Source organism: Centropristis striata, chromosome 1 (genome assembly GCF_030273125.1).
Source record: "Centropristis striata isolate RG_2023a ecotype Rhode Island chromosome 1, C.striata_1.0, whole genome shotgun sequence".
Classification (NCBI taxonomy): domain Eukaryota; kingdom Metazoa; phylum Chordata; class Actinopteri; order Perciformes; family Serranidae; genus Centropristis; species Centropristis striata.
In genome coordinates, this window is record NC_081517.1 from 39,569,137 (window position 1) to 39,589,198 (window position 20,062).

General features: G+C 39.3%; 1 protein-coding gene and 1 non-coding gene across 8 annotated transcripts in view; both read right to left on the reverse strand.

The window, feature by feature from the left end:
• Positions 1 to 3,478: 3,478 nt before the first annotated feature.
• Positions 3,479 to 20,062, reverse strand: part of gab1 (GRB2-associated binding protein 1) — a 64,724-nt gene continuing 48,140 nt past the window's right edge. For 4 of the 7 annotated variants that reach the window (XM_059342089.1, XM_059342080.1, XM_059342129.1 and 1 more), the window contains 7 exons: positions 19,250 to 19,344; positions 15,340 to 15,640; positions 11,890 to 11,982; positions 10,304 to 10,397; positions 9,194 to 9,317; positions 6,589 to 6,717; positions 3,479 to 5,320 (listed from right to left, as the gene is read on the reverse strand). In XM_059342089.1, coding sequence (XP_059198072.1) covers positions 5,162 to 5,320; positions 6,589 to 6,717; positions 9,194 to 9,317; positions 10,304 to 10,397; positions 11,890 to 11,982; positions 15,340 to 15,640; positions 19,250 to 19,344 — 995 coding nt within the window. In that variant the 3' untranslated portion in view covers positions 3,479 to 5,161. Of the gene's footprint in view, positions 5,321 to 6,588; positions 6,718 to 8,161; positions 9,318 to 10,303; positions 10,398 to 11,889; positions 11,983 to 15,324; positions 15,641 to 19,249; positions 19,345 to 20,062 lie in introns of those variants that run through there. The other 3 variants (XM_059342104.1, XM_059342096.1, XR_009394960.1) reach the window with 3 other exon arrangements.
• LOC131980236 (U2 spliceosomal RNA) lies at positions 13,530 to 13,717 on the reverse strand. Its single transcript, XR_009395217.1, has one exon. It is a non-coding gene; the product is annotated as a U2 spliceosomal RNA (small nuclear RNA).

Genomic DNA, 20,062 nt, shown 5'->3' on the forward strand with positions numbered 1-20,062 from the left:
CATCAGCCACATCTGACAGCGACATCAAAACTTTAAAAATTCCATTTGAACCAAGCATGAAGCCACCTGATGGCAACGTTTTACAATCTGCTGGGCGTCATTGTGGCAAATATAATCCTTTCCCAATATGAACTTTAATAAGGTTATTATTAAAAAAGGTTACATTCAGACAGTGTAATAAAAGACAGACTTATATAGGATGGAGTATATCTCATGATGTGAAATACTACATATTTATAGGATTAAATGTGACTGGGAAACCAGTCAGCCCATATGTTGCATTTGAGTAAACTGGAGGCCTGTACTGAATCCATAAATTTATGATAATTAGCTGGCTGAGATATCAGTAGACATACAGTACAGCCACAAACTATGCATGCTGATGCACTGCTATACACATTCTTGAACATTTTCATGTCATATACCCTCAACGAGATGCTAAGGTTGTTTTGTGTTGTGATAAAATTGCTGTTGATGATTAAATTAACGGTTTTAAAAGGAGGTACAATATAGAAATTTTCTGCAACTATAGGTTTTTTTTTTAATAAAATCAATAACAAAACATAGCAAAGCCTTCATTGCAGTCAGATTATCCCAGTTAGAATTCCTTCAGTGTTCATTGCTCAGGAGATTTTTACTCAGAGCTAAATTGTCCAGAAGTCTCTGACTCTCCAAAACAAACACATAAGGTGATTAAAACTGATTTTAAAAAAAATTGTGAATAAAGCCGTGTCAGCCTAAAAATCAGTGTTTCTCCAATACGGTTCAGCTTCATACCGGAAAAAAAATTATCTGCAGAGGTCCCCTCAACAAAACAGATGGACTCAATGATTAAGCTGTTGCCACTTAAGTTTACAAAGCTTGTTTCTCTGACAACTTAGGTTCTAGATGTGTGATGACTAAAATCCTTTAGTAAACCCTAAAACTGTGGCCTAAATTCAAATCATAACCCCTTTGCTTATGCAAAAAGACTTATGAAAGAGACTATTACCTTGATTAAAGTTACATATTTTTCTAGATTTTAAAATTGGGTGGAAACATTTGGGAGAATGCATACAATTCAACATAACATAAGTATAGTCTTTTCTTGTAAATTGGATTTTCAGAGGGCCAACCCCAGGGTCTCTGGATCTTGCTTTGAAAACTTTTGCTTCGAAGGATAACCACCCCTATATTTTGCAGAACAAATTACTTTACTTATCTGGAGGACTTTAGCACATTGAAACACAGATTTGTAAAAGTGTGTGCTGAAATTAAGTGCTTTAGGATGCACAATTGGGAGATTGTAAAGAAAACTGATCAGAAAATCAGATCAGAAAAATGTGTGTAAAAGAGATTGTAATACAATTTAGTAACCCCCAGAATCACTCTTTTACAGCAGCCTTCCAGTGGACAGATTACTGCATGCTGGGCAAACATTGGTGAATGTGCTGTATTGAAAACAGCCACACATGGTTAAAAAAAAAAAAAAAAAATCTTAACTAGAAGCTTGTGTATTTCAAGGGCATTTGTGGTCTGTGGCCTCATTGCAGAAACCCAGGAGAATAGCACCTTGTCCTGTGAAGTTCATAGTGAAAAAAAATTGTAAATGTAATTTAGGCTGCCACAGCACTGCAGAGCCTCAGACAGGAGGATGTCAAGAGAAGTAACTGCACTGAAAGGGGTGTGGGTAAAAGGGAACGCATATAGGCAAAAGGGAGCCATATAGTTCTTCAAACAACAGCTCCATCTAGTGGTCAGCTGGGTAAATCTACAAAAAAAAAACAGGGAATGACAGATTTGTATTCCTTTGCAAGGTGACCCACGCTTTAAATTGCTATTCTTGCCTTTGGACTCTTATGATTTTAGTTTGAGGATATCTCATCCAAGACAATGAGCTGCATAAAGCTGCACTGTGAAAACTGTAGGAAAAACTAGGAACAGTGAAGCCAAGGTGAAGTTTGGCAATTCATTTGACAGTGAGGCTATGTATATTTACACTGGCGGGACAAACACTGCTACAGCTGCAGAATTTTCTACACTAACTTCCAAATGTTTGAGAAAAACATACATCAAAGGTTTTAGATATCTATCTATCTATCTATCTATCTATCTATATATATATATATATACATATCCACCTTCCTCCGTGATTGCAATGGGGTTGCACAGTTGTAATGGAGATACCGTTTTAAAGTAAAAAAAAAAAAAAAAAGATCTTCCAAGCTCAATTTTTTAGATATTATACCATAAACATGGAAACAGAATATTCCAGAACATTCTACCGTTATTTCTGTAGATGTAACTCACAATTCATTGTGGATTTAGACGTCACATAATATGTATTGCCTTTGTCAAATAATTGGGAACTTCCAAAAAGTCATATATTAACACTGTATAATAAGTTTTTTTTTTGTTCAAATTATTTTATTGAACTGCTATTTCTAAGGTAAGCGAACTTACCGTTAGCCGTTGTTTGCAAATTTGCGGCATCAGCCCCTTTGTCATTAACATTAATTAAATACGAGCTAGCCCTTAACCTTAATGCCCACATAATATAAAATAAGACTATAATGACAATGGAGGATCAGTTTGTCATGTTTTACATTTAAGACTCTTACATCAATGTTGGCGACCTTACATTTAAGTACTGGGCTAATGCCAGTCGCTTTGAGGACGATCGTTTTCAACGAGATAAGCCAACAATACGTTTATTTACGACTGTTTTGTAGACATTTTAAGTTTCTTCTTTGCAAGTGGAACAAAACATAATCTCCTTTTTGCATCATGTAACTTAAGTTGATAGAACTTAAACTCGTTCTGGAAGTTTCTGTTAGCCTTACATGATTAGTCTTGATTGCTTATTGTTAAACAAATATGGCAACCGGAAGTGACATAAAAACCCTCTTTCCTTTTCTTGTGTCATGTCATCATTTTTTTACTTATTATTTCACATCTAAATATATAATACTATGTCTTCCGAGTAGCATTCAGAAGCAAACAAATGTAATTTTATTTTATATTTTCTGTAATACTTGTCTTGTGCAATATATTTTTTTTAACACAACTTAAGCCAGTTAAAAATATTTATTTCTAAACTGTCATTGTACTTTAGTTTTAGCTTTATATATTGGAAGGAAAATAAGATATGTTGAATATCCTTATTTATCAGGCGATTGAAGACATAGGTTGTTTCTTTGATCCGTATGTATGCTGATCATAACATCATACTAGCAATCTATAATTACTCAGAATGTCAGGACTATTTTCTTATTACTGACTATTCATTATTAAATAATCCCTAATAACTTTAAAAATGACAGAGACCTAGGAATTAAAGAAATGTGCAAGCCTGCACATCCAAATGTGATTGAAAAGGAATAAAAAGAAAACTAAAACAAAGGAACACTCACCCTCCCTATTCTATTTCTTCATCTTCTCTTTTCCATTTTGATTTCCTAATCATATGGGAAATCCCATTGAAGAAAGACAACACATGCATAAGAGGTTGGATTTTATTTAGTCCACTTTTAAAATTTACATTTTCTGTCGAGATTCATTAAAAAAGATAAAGCATCATCAGCTTTGCAGTCCGTATCACAAAGAGACTGCAATAAGGAAAGAGTGAAGTAGAATGAAGATGACTTAGTAGGCACATTTTTCAAATGATACATGTTAATCTAATTGATGGCAAAATATGTACAGCAATGATTTTATCTTGTGGTAGCACATGCTTGGGACTTGTGAGAGTTCACAGGTTAGTAAAGCACAGATTTATGCAGACATAAAGACTTTTTACTGTCTATAAAAGATGTATCAAGCAGTCAATTTCCCAAAACTGTATGCCAGTTCAATTTGAAATAAATTAAACTCTAAGATGAGAGAGAAATGAGGAATATCAATGAACTTGTGAAACTAATTGACCGGCACTTGTCAAACTAAGCATTTTAACAGACTTTTAGCAAACGTTCCTCCATATGAATCAAGAATACTGAGCTAAGAGTGGACCTGACATCCACCTGATGAAATAACTTGAGAAATAAATTAGAAATGGATAGTTGTTTTATTAGTACCTGATTTTCTCTCTCTAGCCTAAGTTTGATACCTTTGCATAACTTATAGAAAACCTGTCACGTTCTTTTAAAAACTCACAGTAATTCATTCATTAATCACAAGTCCTGATACCACCTAAGACAGGCACAGGATTCTACCCTGCAGAATCCACATACCTTCGAGTCAAACACGCTGGATATTCCATACAAATAAAGGACACTTTTCCTGTTTATATACATAACACTTTTGTACAGTCTTTGCACTTCCATTATAACAGATTGAAGCATCTCCATGTACAAAGTAAATGGAAATCAAATCATGTTCAGTGGATTAAACCTTGAGTAAATCCAAAGCTTAAATTGAGCACTTGGTTACATGTAAATTGAACGAGTTCAACTGCCTTGCATTGAAAGAAAAAAGGAATAAAACTATGAAATTCTGTCGTACTGGGTTATCTTAGGGATCAGGAGTGAAGTTTGCCTTAGACACGGATCAGGGTTGAGTTTCAGCTTTACAAACTAACTTGGTGAAGACTTTGAAAACTTACCTGTGACCAGTGCCCATGTAAACTTCACTCCGAAACTGAAAAATCAACACTGTTAACCAGCCTTGCAAAGTAGTAAAGTGTTGCATTGATAAAGTATTGTGATCGTGTTATCAAGTGATTTCACTTACACTCCAAAACAACATCAAACAGCATTATAATTTAAGGAAATGTTAACTGTGGATCAGCCCACCAGCCATTGAATGGTGAACAACAGAAAAAAAGAAAAAAAAAAACTAATCCAATATAGGAGGCAGTGAATGTTCAAAGTTTGTGAGTCTGCTTGCATCAAACCCAAGAAGACAAGTCCGGTCATTCCACCTGCTTTCATACTGCATACAGCTTATTCCTGGCTCACACCCCTTCCTACAACTGTACACACAGTGCTGTCCTAGGCCTGGCAGCAGTGTAAACTAAACACAGTTGAGTGGCTATGAAGCTCCACTGGCCCTACACATTAAGGATCTTGCTGAGGTGGAACGTGACAGCTGGACCGTCCCAATGCACAAACCAGAGCCTACACAAGAGTGAAAGGCCCAGCAGTTTGGCGTTTTGGAGGGTGGGTTGGTTGGTGGGACAACAGGGTCACTTGGGTCCCTTGGAAGGGGTGTCTGTCTCTGTGGATTGGCGGCCATCGTTCCAGGCCTCCCGAGTGCTCTTAAGGGCCTGTGTCCGTTGCTGGTCCACAACCACGTAGTCAACACGCTCATCTGACACTGCCATTCCAGTTCCATTGCTTTTCATCTGAAGAAAGAAAATATGCAAAAGGTGAATCTTAAAGTTCCTTTAAAATGACTTGTGAGCACATGGCTCAGGATGTGGGGGGGAAGGGAAGGATGTCATGAGAAATTGGTACCTAAAATTCTGAGAGTGTGATGAATGCATGGAGAAGAGAGAGCTCACTGTCCCACGCTGCAGTGCACAGAGCCTGCATGCATGATCTTTTCAGCCTAAAGCCTGATTTCCACTGGGCGCGTTACAGCAGCGTCACGTCAGCGTCACGTTCGCCGTTGCAAATAGGTAACACTCTAATCAATGAGAGCATTTCCACCGGGCGTGCTGCGTAACGCTACAGCAGCGTCACGTCAGCGTCTCTACGCGAGCATTTGGTAGGACTTCTATTTCTCCGCGAGACGCTGCCAAATCGCGTAAATCTCAATAGAGCAGATCGCACCAGACAGGAAGTCAGACTCAGAATCAGCCTAAAACACTTCCGCCCCCTTTCAAAATAAAACACAATACGCAGTTCATGCAGCCTAAAACTACTTCACATCAACATTATGTTATGACCGGGGCACCAGATCAGCAATCAATCAATCGATCAATCAATCAAAGGGTCTCAGAGGATCGGCGACACGGACGACAAGAGACTGATTGTTGAAGTGGAACATCATACATAACATAACATATATTTAACATGACATAACATATGGTTTTTATAAGGATAGATGGTCAGATCAACAGATCTTTCACATCAGAGAAGCAAAGTAAGTTGTTGGTTGTTGTTGTTGTTGTTTACTTTATACACACAGTTTATCCATAGACTGTATAAATAGAGTTTAGAGTTTATCACAGGATCTCGCGGTCTCCCGTATGGTCAGGATTATCGTGTGATCGTTATCCTTCTCGTTATCGTGATCGTATACCTTCTCGTTATCGTGCTGGTGTGAATTGACGCCGGGCAGAAGACGCAGCAAAACCGCGGTGGAGCCGTGCTGCTGCTCCGGTGGAAATCTCCAGTAACCTTGTCTAAATAGAGCAGCTAATATTGGTAGCAAGAGTAACAACTTAGTGGACCGCTGAGTATCAATGCACCTTTCTCTCTGTACAAAATGATTGAATGACATTGAAACTCTGGTGACAAGGAAGAATAAAATAGTATTTATTTTCTTGTTTTGTTTTTTTACAATAATATTCGGGTACTGAGAATTGTGGAATTTCACAGGTACTGGCATCGACTAATGCATTTCTAGTATTGTGACATCCCTAGTTGGGAGCTGATAAATTCCTACCTTCCGAGGTGGGGTAGACTTGCCGGGGTCAAGATCCAAATCCAGGTACTCCACCTGTTTGTCTCCTTTCGGCTTTACCATAGGGCTGCTCCCTCCATCCGCAGTCATGGGCGCACCAAGCTTCATGTTCTACACAACCAAGGAAAGGATGTTTTTATTGACAGAAGGGAAAACTCAGGCAAAGTCAAGGAAACAAAACTCATCATTTAATAGAATCTAGCATTGTCACAATAACCAACATTTGTTTGCTTATATCGCAACATTTTATTTCCCAAAAAGTTGGTAGTTGTTTCACAAAGTATGTTCTGCAAGCCCAAACTGCATTCACAAACCCAAATATTGAGGATTTACAAACAGGTACAGATGGTTTGGGGACTGGAACATTTAAGCAGTCAGAAAAGTTTTTGACTGCAATCAATAATTATCCCCAGATTCCTGTGACAGTAGTTGACAAAATCACAGTCCATGTAAACTAGTTGTCAAAACTGGAGCAAGTAATGAATTATAGTACAACTTAGATGAAGTTGATCATGATTTCATGATAAGAAAAGATTTGTTTATTTAGTGAACACAGCTTTTCATCTCGCTGGTCCAATCAAACAGGCACCAGACTGGCAAAGTTTGTTCGCTGAAACATGGAGCATCTTTTGCTGATACAGCCAACAAGAATGGGCTTCAAAACAAAATGCCAAAACTCCAGTTGCCTCAAAGCTGTCCAATGAAAAACAAATCATTTAGCAAAGCAACTCAGATTTCTTCACATTTTAATTTCAATTCTGAAAAGTGCTCTGTACTTCTACTTGTTCTGATTGCAGAGTACATTATGTTATTGTTTAGTTTATGATTCTTTTCATATTCTTATATCGAGTAAAGCAGTGGGCCAGCGACATCGCTTTGGGACAGTTCACCCTAAAATAAAAAAAATGTATATCTTCCTCCTACCTGTGGTTCAATTTATCAATCAAGAATGTTTTAGTGCAACTTGCCTTCTCTCAAATATTATAGAACTAGATGAAACTTCACTTTTTGTGCTCAAATCGCCAATAATACATTTAAACCAGAAGTTTCATGTGGCAGCTGTTATATTTTCATCAGTTTCTAAATCTATAATAGGCAAGAAAAGGCAGATTTCTCCAACACTTGGCAACTCCAGATTGATAAATAGCACTGTATGCAATAGGAAAAATGTGTGTTTTTGATTTTAAGGTGAACTTTAAATTATAGCTTAACTTATAAAAAGTCAAAATTGTGGTATTGTGACAACACTGAGGTGCAAGTTGGATCTTTAGTGTTAATTTCTAACTACAAGTGGGGTGGAGTTATTAGAACTAAGATGGTGACAAAACTAGGGCATACTAATTGTAACAAAGTGATGATATAGAACATCTAAAAATCACTGCAAACGTTGTATCCAAGCCACAGTTTCTAGCTGGGGTTGGGAGGTATAAAAGCACAGCAAAGTATGCACTATGAACTTGCTGAATATCAGATCTAATGATAACACCTTGAACTGATAACCTCTGGTGTTCTCACAGGGCAGGCCATGCATGTCTAACCTGGCAACCCTGCTCACCTCCTCTATGGTGTCAAGTTCCTCCACCTCCCTCTTTACAGGGGTGATGGGGACTGTGCAGTAGAAGGACTCCTCTCTATACAGAGCGAGAAGGAAGCAGTGACAAAAGAAAAAAAGGATTAACAGTAGATGGTCAAGAATAAAATGCAGGAAAAAGGAAAATGGATGAAGCCAGAGCCTGGTGAAGCCAAAGAAATGAGGAACTAGGGAGAAAGAAATAAACGTGTGATGAAAGAACAGGAAATCAGCAGAAAATATCAAAGCAAATGTTGGAAAAAGTTAAGTTGTTACGGCAAGAAAAATAGGGAAATGGTACATCTAATACCCGAACTGTAAAAGAAAGAATCCCAGATGACAGAAATTGTATTCCATCAGTGTCTGGCTGAAGTACCCAATATTATTCTGGGTACATCAGCCAGTTGTGCCTGTTTCTGCTGGCATAACTAAATAACTAAAAGGCTCCTCATTTTGATTCCATTTCAACCAATGCCCAAATTACAAAAAGGGATCTTTTGAAACACAGTAAGGGTACTGATTTGACAAAAACATTGTTTAAGAACACAAAACCTGGAAAGCAAAAGAACAAAGAGAGAATAAAGAAAGCAAAGCGGTAGAACAGGAGGAAACTGCAAAGAAAAAGTTGAAGTGGCGAGGAGTCCATCTGCAGCAACCAGTAATTTGTCCACACTAATGTATGCCTCAGGGAGAGGAGCGGGGACTGGAAATGGGACTTTGAATACTTTCTGTACACCACTTACAGCTTAACATTCTAGGTTGTGTGTTGTGTGTTCAAGCCTGAAAACTGTCAAGCTCATCCAAACTATCTGCTCTATTTATGTTGCATTTGTTGTGAAAACTGCCAGTGTTAATGTCATATATAAAAATGATTGAACACATATCATAATCAAGTTATTAGACATAATTAGACATTTAGCGCATGTTTTTCTGTAGCTTTGATTATCTGCGCATTGAGAACAGAAAAAAAGTAATCATGCAACTTCTTATATCAGAGGATAGTTGTGTGTTACATACTGGTTCATCTGTGGACATATTAGAGACCATGGCTACATAACTCTCATCACAGTCCTCGGAGTCAGTGCTGGAGGCCGTACTATGCACTGACGGGGGTCTCGTTGGCATTGGAAACCTAGAGGGACTGAGCAGCATTCACAATGTTTACACACTGACTTCCAGACAATTGCAGTCTCTGGTGAGCACAAAATATATTACAGTCATAACAGCCACAGCTAAAAAAAAAACACTGCAGCCGGAAGAGTCCCTGCAGCACAAAGCACAGAAATAGACCTCATCCCAGATAAGACAACAAACTGTAATCAGTATAATATAGCTGTGAGGCATATCCCAGACCGGTTTGTATGAGCAGTGCTACGCTGATCACAAGGTGACTACAGTAATGCATGAAGTGTTAGTGCCTACTTGTTTAGTTATTTGCATCAACTACAAAAGGGAATGTTCACACCAAATAATAGTGTTACAACAAGAAAAAAAAAGTATTAACAAACTGTAAGGGCAATTCAGTTTCCATAACAACATCAGCTACTTAAGGTCCAGATCAGACAGCACATTGTTATTTTTGCTGGGAATTATACTCATAGATTTGTAACTTTTAATTGTTAGCATAATAAAAACAGACAGGCAGAGGGCACTTGTACGGTCTCTCATTGAAGGCGAGAGGCTGTTCTCACTGGTTCCAGTTCTCTTGAAACTGGAGATCATTGTGGGTACATGAGACCCTCATACAGCGAGAACCTACATGATGGTCAGGTTAGGGCTTATTTTAGGATGAGTAGCAGATAGTTTTGCTTCTCGATTCATATGATAAGACAATGGGAAAAAACATGTGAGGTCCTTAGAGCAAAAAGCTGCCTGAAAGCTGCTAAATGTGCTATGTGATGAGGCCCTTAGTCACCTGGAGGTGCAGCAATTTTTTTTTTTCTTTGGCTTGTGCTCCTCCAAAAAGTACAATATTTCTCAACTTTGAAAAGCACTCCACTCCTCCTAATAAGAAGTGAAACTAAAAGTACATTTTAAAAAAGTCTGAGCAGTGTGAACACTCCCTTAGTTCTTAGCCGAAATGAACTAGAACTATGAAAAATGCTGCACAACATTATAGACACTTACTCCCGAGCAAATGACCGTGTGACAGGCGAGCGGACAGGCGTACAGGGCTCCTCCCATTCTGGCAGTGGTTTGATCTCCAGTGGAGCGGGTCTTCCTGAAGCAAGGTACACATACCAGTCAGTCACAGTATAAAAGACATCTTTCAGCTGTATGAATGTAAGGTTTGAAGCATTCTGTTTTTATTCATGTTTTACACAGCACCCAACTGTAATAAATGCATAACAAATGCAGCTGAAAAGAAGCTTTTCTTTGGGGAAAAATCGGAATTTAAATAATTCTTATTTTTTAATTTCCAACAGCTTAAATGTAGATTATCTACCAAAAAAATCAACATGAAATCTGGATGAAAATCTACATTTTTAAAATGTTAATTGTATAGCAAGTCATTCTAACTCAATGTATTTATTGCTTTACTTACTGAAAATGAAATAACAAATGCATTTTCCCCATTTTGTCCTTTCAATTTCTATCACCTCCAATATGTCCTAATCACAAGCAGGTTTTTTTCTGCGACAAATTGTGGTGAGACTTTTGTAACAAGAAAATAACAGCTTTCGCATGTGTGAGGACATTAGATGTGTTTGGAAAATCAATACAAACAAAACAATGGGCCTTATGTACAATGCAAAATAGTGTGCAAAGTCACAGCTGACATGTCAGCAGAACTTAATGTCACACGAGTTGAACTAAAACATTGTAAACAACTATATTACTTATAAAGTACTTAGCCACTGCCAATACACTGTATGTACACAAGCAGGAGAGATCATCTATGTGAGCCTTTCCTTTTTTAAGATGATATCACTGTTTAATTTCCTCTTGAAGAGCTATCGACTACTTTCCAGAGCCATGCGAGAGGGACAATAATGCTGTTGTGGCTGCTACATCTAAATGTGTGTTTTGGAAGCACGTTATGTTAAACAAAAACACAAAAAGAAATGTTTGGAAAGAGAAATGTTAGGAAGTTATAAGGCTGACTACATGTATGTAGTCACATCAGAGTGAGGGGGTATTTAGGTAAGGTGGTAGTAACAGTTTATTCTTAGAGGCATGTTGTGACTCGGATCCACCGTGCATGAGGTGCACGCTTATCCCCCTCCTGCTGGGATTTAAAAAATGAAAACTGGATTAATGCAACACCAGACACCCATGTTATATTCTTAAAAGCCTATTCTGGTAGCTCTGGATGTGTGCTTATTAAAGACAGTATATTTTAACCCATTGAAGCCTGGAAAGCGGATACGTCGTTTTATAGTATTTGTATAAGCTCTCAAATACCTTTTTGAATTTCATTTCTATCTGCTACAGAGGCTGAAAAATCTATTATTTAGTAGAAGTTGACACTTTTTTTTCCAGAATTTTTCCAGAATTTCCAGAAAATTAGAGGCTTATTTTAAAATCGGCCATCGATTTTTCAGGCCTCAATGGGTTAATGGAGTTTGGTTGGCAACAGTTGGTCTATTATAGAACCAACAGGGCTGAGAAACAAGAGAAGTCCCATGCAAAGAGTCGAGATGAAGTAGTAGAGTTTGGACAGAATTGAAAGTTTTCAGATGCACAATGGCAGTTCAGTGTGGAGTACCTACCCTTACGTCGTCCCCTCGGGAATTCACCTACGGTTTGAGAGTCGGTTCGCTCTAAACCGACACCTTTTGCTCTTATTATTTTAGGACTCTGACCTGATTGGTGAAAGAAGACTTTGCTTATTATTTTTTTAAAAATCGGTGATCACAACAGCTCTACAGCTTCCCTGCCATGCAAAGCAAAAGACGAGACTTTGCTGAACAACAAAACTACACCCTCACGTACACCCAATCACCTTTGTATGCAGCACAGTTATCAAGAGGATGATTGTCATGACAACAGCAGACCCATACTGCCCAACATGCACCTCACTCCATGCACAACGGCTTCCCACACAAAGACTGACATCACAGCTGTGCATGCACGACGAGCTGTGTAGAAGCACTGAGAGTACACTGAGAAATTATGTCATGTTGAAGAGAGCACACAGAAATCTGCAGTAACTTACTGACGAGACACATACTCTAGCTCCTTTTACATTAGCACGCTGATCACAACATTTTTTCCTGCGATGCTGACAGGAGCGGAAACCCCTAAATGTGCCAAAATCTCTCAGTAACTTAACTATTTTCAGTGGACACATATCATCGTGTTAATGAAGTAAAAGCTGTTGGCTGGCCTTGACCACAGATGTCAAAGCCTTCACAACATACGGCCGAGAGCAGAGAGAGAAGCGCAGAGAAGATGAACAGAGCTGGTAGTGACTTGAATTAGTCCACAGTACAGAGGAATTTTGCATGGCTCATGGTAAATAAAGAATTGAAAGGTAAAAATCAAAAAAGCATGGGATATTCCAATTATTTTTGAAAAATGCATTCACCCACACTAGCTACTTTAAACACAGAGTTTAGGGAATAAATATCAATCAATGTCAGTGCTTCTCAATGGTTATGTTACTCATCAAAGATTACTTTTTCTTCAGCTTCTTTGTATACAGATGTATCTGCTACAAAGGATTTTTTTCAAAATTCAGAATTTATTTTTAATACAGAATACAGCTACAAGTAGATCCAGGTAGGTTAAAGGGGACATATTACTGTATACTTATTTTCAGGTTCATACTTGTATTATGTGTTTCTACTAGAACATGTTTACATGTCCGTCTAAATATACCTACAATTACCCTATGTCTGAAAAACGAGAGTTACGTATGTAACTAGAGTTCTATGAATTCTGGATGACCACCAGAGGCGGTGCTTTAAGCACTGGATATTCCATCTCGCGCATGCGCAGGTCGAGTAGTTATACCAACAAAGTCACCTGTGACCCCTGGATGACCCGGGAACATCTATAAGTTCCGGTGTCACCAGAGGATCTGTTCCAACTGGATCTTCTCGCGAAACTGAGAGATCCGATTGACAGAGAACTCTGGCTGTCATCCAGAATTCATAGAACCGTTGTTACATACGTAACTCTCGTTCTATTTCATTCTTACTGAACTGAACACACAACTATCCTCTTTATTGTGTTTACAGGGACCGAAAGTCCGCTATTATCTGTTATTGTTATTTATTAAAAAAAACTGTTATTGTACTGTACTGTAAAAGAAAAAAGAAAAAAGAAACTAAGTAGCGGCCAAATTCAGCCAGGATCAGTTAAATATTCAGGTTTAATCCACTTTGGCTTTTACTTGCTAAATCGTGGAGATTCAACTATAAAGCATCTTCTTCCATTTCCACAAATATGTGTCAGAGTGCTGAAGCCAAAGACACATAATGTTATGAACTGATTTTGAAATTGCGGAGCTGAATTTATTTATTTGTTTATTTTTATTAAACTGATAAGAACAGATACTACACTTGATCTTAGCCAAAAGGCAGAGAGCGGTGCTGAATTTAAACAGGATGTCCAATTACACAATGACGCACAGCTGCACACTCCGAAGGCTGTCCCATTTGTGCGTTACACCAGTGAAAGGAAGGACTCTTGCCTCATCTCCGGAGGACCCGACTCCAAAGGAAGGATCCTAGCAAGGAAGGATCCTTGACTTTGGGATACAGCTACAGTCTATGGTATAACTACTCGACCTGCACATGCACCAGATGGAATATCCAGTGCTTAAAGCACCGCCTCTGGCAGAATGAAATAGAACTCTATTTTAGTGCTTGTATCTTTAAACTCCACTGTAAAAAAAAAGCCCAGTCTGCTCTGCCAAAAAAATATGGTGAAGATAGTTAAACAAGAGGATGTGATGAAAAGTGCCAGAAATAAATTTAATGTCAACAAAGAAAAAAGAAAAATCAAGGTTGCTTAACAATATGAATCAGAGAGGGGAAGTAATAGATAGCAAGAAAAACATAAAACGACAGGGCCGATACAAGAAGGTTGTCCAAAACACAGCATAACACAAATTGTTTTACATTCAGAATTTAATAGTTATGAGTACTCCTGTGTGCCAAAACAATCACATTTTTTTAGATTGTGTAGAATCACTGTTTGTGGATATACATCCCGAGATTTCCAGTTAGGACTTTTTTTGTGTGAAATATGAGTAATGTGCTGAAACCTGCAGTTGGCAGACAGATAATTTGGAGTACTAAAAATCTTTTTATAACTTTCAGTCATGGTAGTCCAGAGATGATTCATGCCAAATTTGGAGATGACTGACTCAAAGGTCACAGAGAAAAAAAAAAGACTACGTAAGTGGTGCATGGGAGGATTCCCCACTGGGAACTGTAAAACTCCATAACACAACACGTCCTGTTTTGTTCAGTGACATTAACAGCCATGGCTTTTGGTTTGCCTACGTGATGACTCCCTGTCTCCCTGACATCCTTCATTTCTCTTTCTCTCTTTGCCCATTACTAAGCCTTTCAATCTGCCGGATTGTAATTCCCCTTGCTATTAGGTCTTTCATCAAAGAGCGCCATTCAGATGAAGGGAACAAAGGGGATGGAGGTGACCACTGCGAGCTTCGGTCACTCCATGGCACAGGGAACAGCCCCCTCCAAAACGGTCTACAGGCCTCTTGAGCTTGGGACAAAAGTGCTTTTGACAAGGAGCTTACTGTGTCGGGTGTAAGAGGATGTAACAGGAACTAAACTAATTTATCGAGAGGTGAAATAAGCTGGTCAAGGACAGGCACAGAGAAGATGATGGTATTTAATGCACCGCACAAACCAAGGGAGACAAAATGAGAAAACACATTTTTCCACATTAATAATGGCAAATGAAGTATGATGAAGAAAGATACTGCTTTGAGAATAGTTGGAAAAAATGATTAAATGTTGTGCAGTTGGCTTTTTGACCATGAGCCAGCACTGTGAGAGTAGCAGCTGAGTGTGAGACAAAGCACAGTCAGTTGTTGCATTAGTGAATGCTGAGCATACTAAAGCATGTTAAGTGCAACAATACACTTTAGCTTACATCAACCCCTGCAGCAAGAACTTGACAAAACCTGCAGAATATTTACGTCACAGCCACACGTGCATGCACACCTGCTGTCCTCTCACCTTTGCGGTCAGGTTTGAGATTTCGGTCCACAGGTGGGGGCTGGCAGTCACTGAGCATTGGCCTGCGAGGAGGGGTCTTGGGACTGGAGCGGAAGCCCATGTGGGCGGGCGGGGGGACCTGCTTTCCCAGGGAGGAGAACTCCATTGTGCCCGGGGTCATGGGCACATAGTTCGGTTCGTGCATCGGCTCTGACAAACTGCCTGAGTGATGGTGTGACGGGGAGTTGGCACTCATGGGTACATAGTTCTGGTCTACCTCTTCTGTGGACTGGCTGCCCACTGGCATCATTCCTTTGTTTTTCTGAGGATGAGAAGACACACATACATGTTGAACGAATGAATGAATGCTTCATTTCGGTTACAAAAAACAACAACAACAAACAAAACAAAGACAACAAAATAAAATCATGTTTTTTACAAAAGAATCCATCAGACAGCAACCGAAAAAGGAATAGGCTGAAGCCCTAAAGGCTTATTTTTGCCTCTCCTGTACTATCTACATGTATACATTATATACATTACATTAACTGAGTAATTCACATTGTTACAAAACACATGATACCTTAAACTGAAAACTAAAATTCAATCAAATTTCATTGTAACCCTTGATAATTTTAGATTTTAAAGTAGTCTTGAAAACTAACATAGAATTACACATCTTTATTTCATCATTTAGTCCATTCCATAATTTTACACCCAAAACTGACACACATCTGTATTTGAGATTAGTTCTGACTTTCTGAGTTTCAAACATTAGCAACCCCCTTTCACAAATAAACAACAGACACAGTGGAGCAGTGATGATATTCAACATTATCTGTACAAAATAGATGATGGCTAGCAATCCATCAGCAAACAAAACACTGGGCAGCCATCTGTGCACGCACCTTTTCTTTGTGTTGGATATTGTTTTTGACTAAAACACAGAGAAAATTCTAAAAGCCTGTGGCAGCAAATCAATGCAGGATGAACTCAAACAAACCACCAGTACTAAAACATACAGGTAGGTGGTTTTTGAGCACACATTACAGGGAATTTCCTGCATAGAACATTATGAGACAGCCACCTCCTTCAACTTTCGTGCCGCCTCCAGCTCTTGACAAAATTCTGATGGGTGTCTTCATGGAAAGCGCTATTATTTGACAATAGTGGATTTTTGCCTTTTCTAACTGATTTCTGCATTACACTGTGGTGGCATCACTGTATCATAATCAGCACAGTGCACCGGGAAGGGCACTAAAAAAACAACTGCCAAAGAGGAGGAAGAGAGGTGACCACAGCAAAGTAGGCCACAGCGCCACAGTGTTTCCCTAGAAAAGACTCTGCTACCACAGAAAGAATTAATAAATAAAAGAAAAAAAAACAACGCATTTGCTCTTTAACATTAGCTTTAATGTTAAGGAAAGATCTAGTTAGAAGCAAAACTGCTGGAGGAAATGATAAAGCTTTATCTGCATTCATCTAACAACAGAAACAGAAATTATCAACAAATGCCAATATGAGCATGATAAAAGTCTATGCTATCATGTTAAGTTCAATGCATGTCGCATAAAAAAATACCTCTCATCATTTCTTTTGTATACTGTATTTTTCTTTAATCTACAATCTTCAAGCCAACATTGCTGCAATAGCTGGGGGACTAACAGTAGCAATTATTAATTTGATTGTTTTGTCTGATTATCCCTTATCAAACAAGACTGCAGCCGCTGTTATGACTGTGCATTTTACATAGATACAATATTGTTCTTATGCACAAACGCTAGAAGAACAGAGTGAGGGATATGAGGTGCTTGTTTTTCTTTGGAAATACACCCATTCCTCCTATGATTCTGGAGAGAAAAAAGTGTTTAAAATGACCCAGAAACTCTGCATACAGCAGCCTTGCTTATGTAACCTTAACCCCAACCCAAAAAAGAAACAGAACAGTATACTAGAATAATATTCATAGATATTATACTTTGCAGTAAGTTATGGGAATGGTAGGAGCTGCTGAAGAAAGTCAACTTTACTGTAAGCAGAAAAAAATGTTCTCAGCCAAAATCAGCCGGACATCCAAGCCATCCACCTGTCAACTGGACCCCCTGCCCACACAATTTGTCAAAGCCTGCCTCCCTTCTCTGGTCCCCCTCATTTCTGCCATCATCCACTCCTCTCTCACCACTGGAACCGTCCCTACACCCTTCAAAACTGCTGCCATTACCCCAACCCTGAAAAAACCTGGCGCTGACCCATCCAACTTCAACAACCTCCGCCCTATCTCCAATCTACCCTTCATCTCCAAAATCCTAGAAAAAACTGTTGCCTCCCAGCTCCACTCTCACCTATCCCACAATAATCTGTATGAACAGTTCCAGTCTGGTTTCCGTCCACTCCATAGCACCGAAACAGCACTCATCAAAATCACCAATGACCTCCTTATGGCATCTGATTCCGGACTCCTCACCATCCTCATCCTCCTCGACCTGAGTGCAGCCTTTGATACCATCTGTCACACCACCCTCCTCAGCAGGCTCTCTTCCATTGGCATCACCCACACCTCCCTGGACTGGTTCACATCATACTTCTCTGGCCGCACTCACTTCATTCAACTCAAGTCGCACAAATCCATCCCCTCCTCCGTCACCTCAGGTGTGCCCCAGGGCTCTGTCCTGGGGCCCCTCCTCTTCATCATCTACCTCCTTCCCCTCGGCAATATCTTCCGAAAATTTAACATTCACTTCCATTGCTACGCCGATGACACCCAGCTCTACCTCACCACCAAACCCTCGTCCTCTCTCCCGCCCACCTCCCTCACCGATTGCATCTCTGAAATAAGAACCTGGTTCACCTCAAACTTCCTTAAACTAAACAGTAATAAAACAGAGGTTCTTCTCATTGGCACAAAATCCACTCTATCCAAAACCGACAGCTTTTCCCTCAACATCGACAACTCCTCTGTTTCACCATCCCCCCAGGTTAAGAGTCTGGGTGTCATCCTGGACAGTACATTATCCTTTCAATCCCATATCAACAACATTACCCGGTCTGCCTACTTCCATCTACGAAACATCAATCGCCTCCGCCCTTCCCTTACCCCCCACACTGCTGCCATCCTCGTCCACAGCCTCGTCACTTCCCGTCTGGATTATTGCAACTCTCTCCTCTTTGGCCTCCCTCAAAAATCACTCCATAAACTTCAACTGGTCCAGAATTCAGCTGCCCGCATCATTACAAGAACCGCCTCTATCCACCACATCACCCCTGTCCTCCAACAGCTCCACTGGCTCCCGGTTCAGTTCCGCATTCAATACAAAGTCCTCCTGGTAACTTTCAAGGCTATCCACAACCTCGCCCCCCCATATCTGTCTGACCTCCTCCATGTTCCCACTCCCTCCCGTTCCCTCAGATCCTCTTCCTCAATACACCTGTCTGTCCCCTCCGCCCGTCTCACCACCATGGGGAGCAGAGCATTCAGCCGCTCTGCTCCCCGCCTCTGGAACTCACTACCACCCCAACTCAGGAACATTGACTCACTCCCCCATTTCAAATCACAACTCAAAACACATCTGTTTAAAACTGCTTATTCCCTCTGATCACAATTACCCTGTCCAATCTATTTTTTGTATTGTTATTAATTGTGTGTATTTTATTGTATTTTATTGCTGAATCTTTTCTATCTTTTTGTACGGTGTCCTTGAGTGCCAAGAAAGGCGCCTCCAAATAAAATGTATTATTATTATTATTATTAAAATATGTGTATTTGGAAATATTATGTCACTGTTAACATTTCTAACAATCAAAATGATCAAAACATCTGCAGTCATAACAAGAAAACTTCCATTTAAGCAGTTAGCTACTACTTGAAACCACACCAGAGTTTTCTACAGAACTGTGAGTTAATAAACCAAGTGAACCTTGGAAGAACACTTACAAAGTAGCTGTTGAAGCTTTCGTTGAAGTCAAATGAGCAGCTTTTCTCAGACGGGAATGATCTAGGAATGTCATAGCAGTCCTGGGATCCAAAATCTGCAAAACAATGAACAAAATTACCAAATACTCACTTCATTTCAATTTATTTCCCATATCAAAGCTATATGCTATCACGATTGTGTAAAAAGAATATATTTAACGTCTTGTTGTTATTCACGTCTTACACAGCATCCCAACTTCTTTGGAATCAGGGTTGCAAATTTAAACCCCACTAATGCTATAGTATAATCTCAACAGTACACACAATACATGCCCAGTTAAAATAAATCTGTATGTTTTTTCATGACTCTGCAAAGAGGGTTTTATTCAGTGGGACATAGCTCAGCAGCTATACAGTATGTAATGGCTCTACTGTGCACATTATTGTTTTTCTGCATTCTCATTAGGCGCAGAGGCAGTTTGCTGATGCATTTCACTTACAGCCACAAGACCCACAGCAGTGCTAGGAAAAGCTTGTAAGGCAAATGATTGTGTCAGCTGAATGAGACTAAGTGGGGGAAGACCATGATGGGGAATAATTACAATAATAAATTTAATTCCTTTGGAATACTGTAAAGTACTGTCTAAAGAGGCAAGAATTACAGTTTCAATTGGGTCAGATAAAATTCTGTGCTACTTACAGGACAAATTATTCACATATTCAGTGGTTGTTTACAGAGTGTTTTTTGTATTTTGGTTCCCCGAGCACCTTCGGACTCTGATCTGTTTTTTTTGTCATCAAGATGAAAAGAAGAAATAAATCCTTAAAGTCAGT